At 39.3% G+C, this 13,817-nt stretch overlaps 2 protein-coding genes across 2 annotated transcripts in view; one reads left to right on the forward strand and one right to left on the reverse strand.

Annotated features, from left to right (window-relative positions):
- Positions 1 to 526: 526 nt before the first annotated feature.
- On the reverse strand, positions 527 to 1,156 carry LOC115209559 (uncharacterized protein K02A2.6-like). The gene has a single exon (XM_029777993.1). It carries the CDS (start codon positions 1,154 to 1,156, stop codon positions 527 to 529), a length of 630 nt encoding a protein of 209 aa, XP_029633853.1.
- A 4,533-nt stretch (positions 1,157 to 5,689) lies between these two features.
- Positions 5,690 to 13,817, forward strand: part of LOC115209375 — an 11,097-nt gene continuing 2,969 nt past the window's right edge. Inside the window, exon 1 of the mRNA XM_029777754.2 lies at positions 5,690 to 6,312. Within this exon, the coding sequence (XP_029633614.1) occupies positions 6,105 to 6,312 (208 nt within the window). The 5' untranslated portion in view covers positions 5,690 to 6,104. The remainder of the gene's footprint in view (positions 6,313 to 13,817) is intronic.

Genomic DNA, 13,817 nt, shown 5'->3' on the forward strand with positions numbered 1-13,817 from the left:
ATCTCTGCGATGATTCTTGATGAGTCGAGGGCTTTAACCTGTCTTCATACCATTAATTGCTTTATCTACCAAGATACAGTCAATTCGGATAGCTGGTCCCTCTGTTGGGTCAACATTCGGCAGACTTTCTTTCTCCCACTCATTCGGTTTCTATAATATATGATCTTGGAGTTTCGGCTCTACTGACGACTTGTGCTGGGATCCATGTTTTGGTTATAGGATGTTGAGTATGCGCATGTTGTCCTCCAATTATCACAGGTAAGTATTGTGCATGTTTGTTGTAATATTTCTGTCCTTATTCTTGAGTGGCTGCTAGCTTTGCCCTTATCTCTTCCTGGTCAATAGGAGCTTGGATCTTTGTTGACAGGATGGTTTTATATTTCCTGCCATTCAGCATTTCTGCTGGGGACTTCATGTCAGTCCTCAGTGGTGTCGCTCGTAGGGACAGAAGTGCCAGGTGTGGGTCTTCTTTAGTTTCCCGGCATTTAACTAGTGTTCATTCTCTTGACTGTCTGCACCTGTCTTTCTAAGAATCCATGACCTTTGGGGTAGTGTGGAGTGAGGTTATAATGTTGAAGCCATACTCATTGGCTAGCTTTTTGAATTCCTGAGATGTGAACTGGGTTCCATTGTCACATATGATCTGTTCTGGTATTCCTTGCTTTGCAAGAAGCCCTCGAGTCACTGTAGTTATTGTTTTGGCTCTCAGGTCTTTCACTTTTCTCACAAATGGGAATTTAGAGTTGTAGCAGACCATAATCAAGTACCATTCTTGGTTCTCTGTGAACAGATCTACTCCAATAGCTTGCCATGGCCTTCTTGGGATGTCACTGGATATAATTTCCTCCTTTGGTTGCGAGTTTCTGTACTTTTGACAGATTTGCATGTAGAAACCATCTTTGTACCTGCCTACCAAACATACAGCTGACTTCGCTCGGAGTTTGCATTTTCCCATCCCCAGATGCCCTTGGTGGATCTTGTCAAGAATCTCTTTTTGCATTGATTTGGGTATGATTATTCGGGATCCAGCCATCAGGATTTCATTCTCTACTGATATGTCATAATGGATGGCCCAATATTCACGAATGAGGGGCTGCACCTGATATCTCTTTTCTGGCCACCCCTGAATCACCATCTGAGTAAGGAGCTGGATCATCTCTGCTGGCCTCCTCTTTGATTTGTTCCAGCTTTGTATTTGTCACATTTACAATGTGGTGGACCTTTACACTGAGTCCGTCCATTTCCTGTTTATTATGTGATGATAGTCTGGAAAGAGCATCAGCCAATATCAGGTCCTTTCCTGGCTTGTATCTGATATGGTAGTCATACTTTTGGAGCCTCGACAGTAACCTTTGCGGTCTGGCTGGTGCTTTTGTGAGGTTTTTCTCTGTCTATTTGTTCTAGAGGGCGATGGTCTGACTTTATATGGAAATGTCTGACATACAGATATGTATGAAACTTTTCACAGTTGGGTATGGTGAGTGAATTTTCAATTATCAGTTGAATCGCCATCTTTTGGATACGGTCAAAAATATTCATGTGAAACAGCGGATGATCTCATGCCATGCGCACTCTAAGAGTAATGCTTGGCCTTTGTTGGAGGATAAGAAACTGAGTAGGACTTAAGTATTTGGTCCTAAAGAGGAACTTTAGTTGTCGTTGTTATGTAGCTTCAAGCAACTCAAACTGCGTTATAAAGCGTGTCCTTTTTCTAAGATGGTAGGGTGTTTATTGAGGGACACTTGGTTGTTGTTTCTAATCAGTTCCTCATTGGCTTGCTTAGTGATGTCATTTTGTATCGGTTACAAACGTTGGGTTGTATTTCAACTTCCATGTCAAGCGAAGGAACGAAATGTAATCGCAATTACACATTGCTTACAAGTGGGATGTTAAACATTTATGCTAGCTGACAGTGTCACACTAACCCAAAAAGAATTGATGGTTCGTATCCTGTTAGGTTCCGTAACCAAAACGCTTAATACCGACTAGCATAATTCACCAAGCAGTAAACAGGAAACGAAAGACAATAACTTAGTGTATAATTAATTATTTCTACGATAGGCACAAAACCAGAAATTTGGTGGGGAAAGGTTAGTCAATTATAGCAACTCCAGTGCTTGATTGGTACTTTATTTTATCATTAACCCAGGGGGGGGGGTGAAAAGCAAAGTTGTTCTAAGTGGGATTTGAACTAGAAAAGTATAAGACAATAAAGCTTTCTGCTGGGTATTTTCTGCTTGATAGTCCTCCTACGATGCTGGAGAATGCATCAGTATCATCAGTAACTTACTCGAGTACACCCTTCTCTGGAGATCTTGTACTCGTTTTGTGTATAGAGCAGCCTGGAGTTGTTGTTTTTTAACTCAATAAGATGTCTTACGTTGACGTTTCGAAAAGGAATCCAAGGGAAATAACTTTGGATGCCTTAAAACTCGACAAACATGTCGATTTATGATGCATCGTCTTTGATATGGCTGTCAATTTAATCACTTGACAAATTTATATCACCTCACCAGTATACGAAGTTTAAAAGTGTTAGGTTAACTAGAAATTGTGTTGACATCTGCCGTTCAAAAGGAAAAGATCCCTATCGCCTTTTAATTTCATATTAAATTGAAAGAACTCAACTCAACTATGCAGGTTTCTGTGAGAGAGGCGACGCACACAAATGCATCTGTATACACCATAAAGATATGTACACACGTTATTAAGTAATATGTAAAAGGAGTATTTATAAAATTGCTAGGGATGAAAAGAAACTTGCTAATTTGCTCTCAAAAAAAAAAAAAAACTAAGGACGGGTTTTTTTTTTCTGCTACAAAATAAATTAATTGGTAGAATAATACATCAGTCGGATCTTTTCCCTTTGAACGGCAGATCGAGAAATTAATTTTTTTGTAACTAAAAATTATTTTCTAAATCTGCCGGACAAAAGGTAACGATCCCATCAGTCTGTTAAATAAACCGTTGCATTTGTTTATAAAAGAGCAAATATTGTAACTGTTTCCTTTCTATAATATCTCTGTGGGTAAATATTTATTTGAGTTTCCCTCTGTGTACATACATTATTGAGCTTAGATGCGTTGGTTACAGTCATTCGTTTGGAGAAGCTATTTGGATATTTTGTCATTTTTATTTGTACTCCCACTTTTTATCATAAAATTTATCATTTTTACTTGAAATACTGTAAAGTGGTGACAGTTAACACCGAAACTCATTCAATTATTCGTTCTTCGTCTTTCTGTCTGTCATTGCAGACTTAGTTTAAAGTGTTTTATTAGGGGGTGGGGGATTTCTCTTGCATTTCGTGCCCTGTTGTTGCTACAACAGGATATCTCGAAACGGAAAATAAGCTGGCCGATCTCTTTGTGCTTGCAGAAAGATTCAATATTAAAAAATGTGAGGAAGTTAGGGTTAAACTTAGGCATTGGGAGTAAGTTTTATTTATAAAGTCATCTTCATCATCATCGCCATCGTTATCGTCGTTTCAACGTCCACGTTTCCATGCTTGCATAGGTCAGTTAGAATTTGTTGTGACAGATTTTTGCAGCCAGACCGCCTTATATGTCGCCAGCCCAAACTGGGTTCCAAGCAAGTAAGAATTCCCCCCTTAGCTGGCCATGTTTTTCATGGAAGACTGGAAATGAGGGAATGTGGAGCTCGTACATAACCAAAACAGAGAAACACAAACAAAAATATGCGCGCTCCCCGCCACACACACACGCGCACTTGTGTGTATGAATACATATACATATATATAGGGTCATCCCATAAATAATGTGGTTTTTTCAATTGCCTGAACTAAAAGTCGGAGGGGGATGGGATAAACTACCTGTATCAACTGGCTCTAAAAGCAGGTAATAATTTTACGTTATCCTTATTTTTGGTGCAAGTTTTAAAGAGTGTAGTTCAAAGCTATAATGGAAGTGACAATGGAGGGTATTCAGCATATTTTGCTTTAGGAATTCAATAAAGGCAGCAATGCACTGGAAAGTGTGAGGAATATTAAGGCAGTATATGGGGATCGGACAATAAGCATAAGCCAATGTCAACAGTGTTTCCAGAAATTTTGAGCCGGAAACTACAGCCTAGACGACGAGCCTCATCCTGGAATATCTGTAGAGCTCAATGAGGACATCCTGCAAACACTGGTGTAACAAAATCCTATCGTAACTGTTGAGGAACTAGCAGAGAAGCATGGATTTGGTCATTCAATGATTCTTTGACACTTGCATGCCATCACAAAAGTCAGCAAATTGGGTCAATGGGTCCCTCACAAACTTTCCGAGTTTAATCGCATGCAAAGAGTGAATGTGTGCTCTTCTTTGCTATCACATCTCACGAATGAACCTTTTTTTGGACTGAATAGTGACTGGTGACAAGAAATGGGTTCTCTATAAAAATGTCAAGTGCCGAAAACAGTGGGTAGAGAAAGGAGAAACACCGGCACCCCAGGCTAAAGAAGGTCTTCACCCACGTAATCTGTTTAGTGGGATATGAAAGATTTAGTCCACTTTTAACTTTTAAATCCAAATCAAATGATAAATAATAAAGATCTACTGCAAGCAGGTTGAGCGGATTAAGTTAGCATTAGAAGAAAAACAACCATTGCTAGTTTCAAGACAAAGAGTGTTCTTCCATCAAGATGATGCTTGGCTACATACAGCAAGGATGACATTCCAAAGGCTGGAACACTCACGATATTCACCAGACATTGCCTCATCTGATTATCATTTGTTCTGCAGTCTTCAAAATCGTTTGGACAGAAAAAATATGAATTCTGTAGATGAGGTCAGAACAGTACTGGAGGAGTATTTTTCATCATGGCCAAGTGAATTTTGGAAGAGGGTCCTTGCAAGTCTACCAGATAGATGGAAGAGCATTGTAGAAAATGAAGGAGAGTATATTTTAGATAGATTAAAAAAGAACTTTGTTTATCTTAATTCTGAAAAATAAAAAAGTATTAAAAAAAACTCGCATTATTTATGGGATGACCCAATACATACATACACACACATATATATATATATATATATATATATATATATATATATATATATATATATAAAGAGAGAGAGCGAGAGAGAGAGAGAGAGAGAGAGAGAGAGAGTCATCTAGGTGACAGTATACCTACACAAGTGTTCCTCTGATTTCAGAAAAATGAATATTTTTTAATAAAATTTTCTACAAATATGTTTCAGATGGTGGAGATTCTAATTGTATTGGAATTTGTTGTGGAAAAGATTTTCTGAGAGCGGAGAGAGGAGTTTTCGAAAATACACATGAGTTGCTTTTGTTTCCTCATAACTTTCCAAAAAATGGATTTTTTAAAATGAAATGTTGCATAAATGCTTTTCAAATGGTGTAGATTACAGTTATATTGGAATTTAATAAGAAGAAAATTGGTGGGCTCACACACATACAGGCACACATTACAAAAAGAAACTTGAAATTTCAAAAAAAATTGGGATGTTTGTCAGTATGTATGTGTACAAGCCCACCAATTTATTTTCTTCATCATCATCAGAAGAAGAAGACGAACAAGAAGCTAAGTAGTAGTAGTAGTAGTAGTAGTAGTAGTAGTAGTAGTGTAGTAGTAGTAGTAGTAGCAGCAGCAGCTAAGGAGTAGAAGAGAAAGGAAATGGGTGGGGAATAACAATAAAACTGAAAGAGGTTGTAAACAGTTGACAACTTAAGTGGAAGATAGCTGTTTGTGGTCTGATGTTATTGTCATTTATAGCTTCAGGCAATGAGTTCCTGTAAGGATTGTCAATTGTTTTTGTTATGACTCTGGTATAAAATTTTTATTTAAAAAAAAAAATCTGTGATCTCGGCAAACAAAAAGTGTTACTAAAAGCTGAACAGGAAGTTCTAACTATTTTTTTTTTTACATAAAAAATAGGAGTCAAATTTTCATCACATTTTCACTTTATTACCTTAAGAAGAAAAGGACACGCTGGATGCTGTGCATTTAGATACAATATTTAAACATTGTATAGATACGATGTTTAGGGGGGAAAAAATGAGTGAATTTTTATGGCTGGAATATATACAAACATAAGTCTGCTAGGTCAGGACTAAAAACAGCCAAGAGGTAACTGAAAATGCCTAAAACTTGCAGTGCTCAAGGTTGTTTGAATCACCACATGATGAAGGACAAAAAGGTATCGTTCTTTTGTTTGCCCAACTTGCTGAAGAAAGCAGAACGACGTAGACTATGGGTCAGAGCATGCCAACGCATTAATTCAGATGGAACCCAATGGATACCACACTCCAAGTATGTCTATATCTGCAGTGAGCATTTTGTATCTGGTAAGTATAATTACACAAATATACACCACACACACAGACACATATATACTTGTGTGTGGAGGCACATGGCCTAATGGTTAGAGCAGCGGATTCGCGGTCAGGGGATCGCGGTTTCGAATCTCAGACTGGGCGATGTGTGTGTTTATGAGCGAAACACCTAAGCTCCATGCATCTCTGGCAGAAGGTAATGGCAAACTTCTGACTCTTTCGTCACAACTTCCTCTCACTCTTTCCTCCTGCAGCTTGCCACTCACCTGCGACAGACCAGCGTCCTGTCCAGGTGGGGAACCTATACACCACAGAAACCGGTAAACCAGCCCTTATGAGACAGGCATGGCTCAAGAAGGAACAAACAAACAAAATATATATACTTGTATGTGTAGGTATTCATATATATATAGGGTGCGGTGAATAAATTGTCACCTAAATTATACAAAAAGGAAAATAACACTGTAATCTCATTTTAAAAGATATATTTATCAAAATTACATAAAAATATCTTGAAATACTAAAGAGTAAATTTATTCAATAAAATCGCCATTGGCTCTAGCCACAGACTTCAGACAACTTTGGAAACCCCTGCAATACTTCTGGACAGTCTCCTTGTTGGTGAATGTTGCCTTAATTTTTGCCATCAGTTCATCTTTGGTGTTATATGGAGTTTTGTTGCTCTCTTGCACAACTGCATCCCACACCTAATAAAGGGGACTGCAATCTGGGGAAGTAGGTGGCCAGAAGCCCATTGTTTGTATTATAGTGCATTATTGTAAAATTCAAAACTTTTTATTCTTTATATATATATATATACTCTTTTACTTGTTTCAGTCATTTGACTGCGGCCATGCTGGAGCATCACCTTTAATCGAGCAACTCGACCCCGGGACTTATTCTTTTGTAAGCCCAGTACTTATTCTATCAGTCTCTTTTGCCGAACCGCTAAGTAACGGGGACATAAACACACCAGCATCGATTGTCAAGCAATGCAGGGGCCACAAACACAGACACACAAACACATATATATATATACATATATACGACGGGCTTCTTTCAGTTTCCGTCTACCAAATCCACTCACAAGGCTTTGGTCGGCCCAAGGCTATAGTAGAAGACACTTGCCGAAGGTGCCACGCAGTGGGACTGAACCCGGAACCATGTGGTTGGTAAACAAGCTACTTACCACACAGCCACGCCTGCGCCTATTATATATGCGATAGGCTTCTTTTAGTTTCAATCTACCAAATCCACTTACAAGACTTTGGTTGGCTTGAGGCTACAGTAGAAGACACTTGCCCAAGGTGCCGCACAGTGGGACTGAACCTGGAACCATAAGGTTAGGAGGCGAGCTTCTTACCACACAGCCATGCCTATATACATATATATTTTATATGCAGTTAAGTATCTATCCAGTCATAGTGACCAATAGTTTCTTATTTCTTTATTGCCCACAAGGGGCTAAACATAGAGGGGACAAACAAGGACAAGGGGATTAAGTCGATTACATCGACTCCAGTGCGTAACTGGTACTTAATTTATAGACCCCGAAAGGATGAAAGGCAGTGTCGACCTCGGCGGAATTTGAACTCAGAACGTAACGGCAGACGAAATACCGCTAAACATTTCGTCCGGCGTGCTAATGTTTCTGCCAGCTCGCCGCCTAATAGAGTGACCTATAGTTTCATGTCCATTAAGCCCTTCACTTTATGGGCAACTCGTCAGACAAATGGCAAAGGATATATACTTCTCCAAACTGTGGAGGTAGAAATCTGTTACGGTCACTTAATTAGTAAACAAAGAATAAACAATCCGGGTCAATGAGGATGGGTTATCTCCCTTAGACCAATTCAGTTGGCGGTCTGTACGGACTAAATTGGCAAGTAGGGAACTCCACTCTTAGATGGCATGGACTTTTCCAGATCAAATCAGTGAATGAGGAATCCCATACTTGCAGCAGGTAGCGTTTGAAATGAAGGCAGGGAATATAAATCTCATACCAGAAATATAATAATCTTGGTTCCAGGGAGTCTTTGACGATCCTTGGATTTTTTTCCCACTCAGTTATGGAAGGCTTGCAGTGTCTGTTCCCATTGATATGAGATACGTGTGCATATATACATATACACACACACGCACACACACTCATATATATAGCTTTTCCTTCTTTGGACACCAAACTTTGCTTGCGAAGACCTGTTGAGGCAAGTGAAATCAAAATCGAAATCAATTCGATGACTGGCATCCGTGCTAGCGGGGTGCAAAGAGCGCCATACGAGTATGATCGTTGACAGAGCGGCTATTCGAGTATGATCCTTACCAGCGTCGCCTTACTGGCGCTTATGCCTGTGCTAGTAGGGTACCAAGAACACCATCCGAACGTGACCGTTGTAATCGTTGCCAGAGCAGCCGGCTGGCTTCCATACCCGTGGCACGTAAAAGAGCACCATTCGAGCGTGATCGTTACCAATGTCGCTTCACTGGCACTTGTATCGGTGCCACGTGTAAAAAGATTCCAGCGAGGTCATTACCAGTACCGCCTGACTGGCCCCTGTGCAGGTGGCACGTAAAAAGCATCCACTAAACTTTCGGAGTGGTTGGCGTTAGGAAGGGCATCCAGCTGTAGAAACTCTGCCAGATCAAGACTGGAGCCTGGTGCAGCCATCTGGTTGCTAGCCCTCAGTCAAAATTGTCCAACCCATGCTAGCATGGAGAACAGACGTTAAATGATGATGATGATATATATATATATATATATATATCATCATCATCATCATCATCGTTTAACGTCCACTTTCCAGGCTAGCATGGGTTGGACGATTATATATATATATATATATATATATATATTGGGGGATCTCTCTTTGTCTATATATATATAAATATCTGTATGCTTGTACATATGTGCTTTTCTGAACATATTTAATTATATGTATCTATATATATGTGTGCGTGTGTTTAGTTATATATATCAAATCTGCTTGTGTTTGTCTGCATCACTATCTGTCTCTCTATCTCTCTCTCTCTCTCTCTCTCTATATATATATATATATATTATATATATATATATTGGGGGATCTCTCTTTGTCTATATATATATATAAATATCTGTATGCTTGTACATATGTGCTTTTCTGAACATATTTAATTATATGTATCTATATATATGTGTGCGTGTGTTTAGTTATATATATCAAATCTACTTGTGTTTGTCTGCATCACTATCTGTCTCTCTATCTCTCTCTCTCTCTCTCTCTATATATATATATATATATATATATATATATATATCAGTCCATACACACACACAACACGCACGTACACACACACACACACACACACACACACACACACACACACACACACACACACACACACACACACATATAACAAAGTGAAGTTGTAAGGTACCACACAAGTGGAAATATATATGAAAGAAGGTTTGAAATGCACTTTTAAAGATGTTTATTCACTTAACCAGTTAGAAAAAGATTGTCAAAAGTGAAATGTAAAGCTTTGTATAAGCTTTGTTGTGTAAAGTACTAGTTGTCACAAAAGTATTAAAATACATATGTACTTTTGTGACAACTAGTACTTTACACAATAAAGCTTATACAAAGATGTTTATTCACTTGACTGGTTTCACTCTTTTAGTAAACGATTGTCAAAATTTTACTTTTGACAATCGTTTACTAAAAGAGTGAAACCAGTCAAGTGAATAAACATCTTTAAAATTGCATTTTCAAACCTTCTTTCATATATATATACTAGCTGAAGGTGACCCGCTCTACGCGCGGGTAAGAGTGTGGTTGTTACTTTCTGTTGCTTCCTTTCAGCAAGTAAAAAGCACCATCCGAACGTGGCGGATTGCAGCGCCGCCTTGACTGGCTTCTGTGCTGGTGGCACGTAAAAAGCACCAACCGATCGTGGCCGCTGCCAGCCCCCCTGGCACCTGTGCAGGCGGCACGAATAAAGCACCAACTACGCTCACAGAGTGGTTGGCGTTAGGAAGGGCATCAACCTGTCGAAACACTGCCAGATCAGACTGGAGCCTGGTGCAGCCTCCTGGCTTCCCAGACCCCTCTCAAACTGTCCAACCCGTGCTAGCACGGAAAACGGACGTTAAACGATGATGATGATGATGATGATGATGATGATCCCTCTTTGTTTCTTTCTCCTTTCTCTCTCTCACTTTCCCACTCTCTTACTCTTCCTTTCTCTCGGACTCTCCCTCGCTTTCTCTTACTCTCTATCTTTATGTATCTCTCTCCCATTTATAAACAACAAAAGATCTTGAGCAAGTTGAGAAATAAAATATTTAGAAAGATCAATCATAAATATCAGGCAGTTACAAAGGAAAGGTCTGCTTGAAGACAGACAGCAAAACACTAACATTTAAAAGGGACAGACGAATTTGCGAGCTGAATAAAAATAATAAAATATTGGAAACCAAAGTTTGAAGGGATAGAATTTGAGGATAGTAGAGTCACCATGGCTGGCATTTCTTAACGACGGACAGCAACGTATTGACAGTTCAACGGCTGGCGTAAAAGTTTGAACTTGATGTAAAAGAAAATCCCTAAAAACCAAGTTTTGACTTGATTCTTTCTCACGACAGTAGACTCACGATGGCAAGCATTCAAAACTTCTTCATCATGGACGGCAACACATTGACGATTAAAAGGCTGGAGCAAATTTTTTAGCTTGATGTAACAGAGAATTGCTAAACACCCGCTCCTTTAAATTTTAATCCCCTTCCAGCCCCATTTATACCCCTTTTCACCTTTTGGTTAATATAACCCGATTTAATTTGGGTCTACTGGGGCCACATTTTATAAGATGAGGACTCAACCAAGTTTCCCAAGTTCTGGTCATAGACCATAGAACACTCAACCAAGTTTCCCGATTTCTGGTCATAGACCATAGAACAGTCAAGCAAGTTTCCCGAGTTCTGGTCATAGACCATAGAACACTCAACCAAGTTTCCCGAGTTCTGGTCATAGACCATAGAACACTAAACTAAGTTTCCCGAGTTCTGGTCATTTGCAGAATAAATAGAGACGGCGGAGGTGGCAGACGTCGTTGCAATGTAAACATGATTTGTTATAAGAGAAAGATTGTCCAGATTGTGTGTTGGTGGTGGCGATGATAATTATCATTAGGAAAAAGAGTGAGTGAGTGAGGAAGACATACATAAGTTGTGGCGATGATAATTGTAGACCCCTTTTCACATTTTGATGAAGAGAACCCGATTTCATTGGGTGTACTGGGGCTACATGTGTGTGTGTGTGTGTGCACGCTGTAGAAATTAAATTAGAGATAAAACCACTAATAGGGAAATGAAACAGTAAAAAACCAAAAACAAAAACATAAAAATAAAAATATAATATTAGATATATGTATGTGTGTGTGTGTGTGTGTGTGTTGACAGGTAGACAATAGAATGCGATGGCGATGGGGATGGCGATGTAATATTTGTTACTGTCCATGAACGCTGATAGATACATGAGTAAAATGTATAGGAAGGTAAGAGATAGAGTGAGTGAAAATGTTCTTGGAAGAGAGTAAATAGCTACAGAGTGATTTGAGGAAGACTTTACATTAAATAACGGTAGTTGCATTGTCAAATGAAGAGGAGTGACAGAGTACTGGAGGAAATAGGGTGAGGTAGGAAGATGGCCCCTAGCAACCACACCTTTTAAGATATGGATTTCTAAGGTAGCCCACGCGCATCGTCACCTCATTCTACATGTCCCTGTAAATTTTGGAGCGAATCGGACGGGATGTAGTGGCATTGAAAGCGAACCAAGCGGTAAAAACGCATTTCAGTTTTATATATAGAGACTAGCTGAAGGTGACCCGCTCTACGCGCGGGTAAGAGTGTGGTTGTTACTTTCTGTTGCTTCCTTTCAGCACGTAAAAAGCACCATCCGAACGTGGCGGATTGCAGCGCCGCCTTGACTGGCTTCTGTGCTGGTGGCTTCCCAGACCCCTGTCAAACTGTCCAACCCGTGCTAGCACGGAAAACGGACGTTAAACGATGATGATGATGATGATGATGATGATGATGATGATTCTCCCTCTTTGTTTCTTTCTCCTTTCTCTCTCACTTTCCCACTCTCTTACTCTCCCTCGCTTTCTCTTACTCTCTATCTTTATGTATCTCTCTCCCATTTATAAACAACAAAAGATCTTGAGTAAGTTGAGAAATAAAATATTTAGAAAGATCAATCATAAATATCCGGCAGTTACAAAGGAAAGGTCTGCTTGAAGACAGACAGCAAAACACTAACATTTAAAAGGACAGACGAACTTGCGAGCTGAATAAAAATAATAAAATATTGGAAACCAAAGTTTGAAGGGATAGAATTTGAGGATAGTAGAGTCACCATGGCTGGCATTTCTTAACGACGGACAGCAACGTATTGACAGTTCAACGGCTGGCGTAAAAGTTTGAACTTGATGTAAAAGAAAATCCCTAAAAACCAAGTTTTGACTTGATTCTTTCTCACGACAGTAGACTCACGATGGCAAGCATTCAAAACTTCTTCATCATGGACGGCAACACATTGACGATTAAAAGGCTGGAGCAAATTTTTTAGCTTGATGTAACAGAGAATTGCTAAACACCCGCTCCTTTAAATTTTAATCCCCTTCCAGCCCCATTTATACCCCTTTTCACCTTTTGGTTAATATAACCCGATTTAATTTGGGTCTACTGGGGCCACATTTTATAAGATGAGGACTCAACCAAGTTCCCAAGTTCTGGTCATAGACCATAGAACACTCAACCAAGTTTCCCGATTTCTGGTCATAGACCATAGAACAGTCAAGCAAGTTTCCCGAGTTCTGGTCATAGACCATAGAACATTCAACCAAGTTTCCCGAGTTCTGGTCATAGACCATAGAACACTAAACTAAGTTTCCCGAGTTCTGGTCATTTGCAGAATAAATAGAGACGGCGGAGGTGGCAGACGTCGTTGCAATGTAAACATGATTTGTTATAAGAGAAAGATTGTCCAGATTGTGTGTTGGTGGTGGCGATGATAATTATCATTAGGAAAAAGAGTGAGTGAGTGAGGAAGACATACATAAGTTGTGGCGATGATAATTGTAGACCCCTTTTCACATTTTGATGAAGAGAACCCGATTTCATTCGGGTGTACTGGGGCTACATGTGTGTGTGTGTGTGTGCACGCTGTAGAAATTAAATTAGAGATAAAACCACTAATAGGGAAATGAAACAGTAAAAAACCAAAAACAAAAACAAAAATAAAAATATAATATTAGATATATGAATATATGTGTGTGTGTGTGTGTGTGTTGACAGGTAGACAATAGAATGTGATGGCGATGGGGATGGCGAGTAATATTTGTTACTGTCCATGAACGCTGAGAGATACATGAGTAAAACGTATAGGAAGGTAAGAGATAGAGTGAGTGAAAATGTTCTTGGAAGAGAGTAAATAGCTACAGAGTGATTTGAGGAAGACTTTACATTAAATAACGGTAGT

Source organism: Octopus sinensis, linkage group LG3 (assembly GCF_006345805.1).
Source record: "Octopus sinensis linkage group LG3, ASM634580v1, whole genome shotgun sequence".
Taxonomy (NCBI): domain Eukaryota; kingdom Metazoa; phylum Mollusca; class Cephalopoda; order Octopoda; family Octopodidae; genus Octopus; species Octopus sinensis.

Bases quoted from the DNA above. Each gene is read 5' to 3' on its own strand.
- LOC115209559 (XM_029777993.1), bottom strand. From the start codon at position 1,156: ATGATCCAGCTCCTTACTCAGATGGTGATTCAGGGGTGGCCAGAAAAG.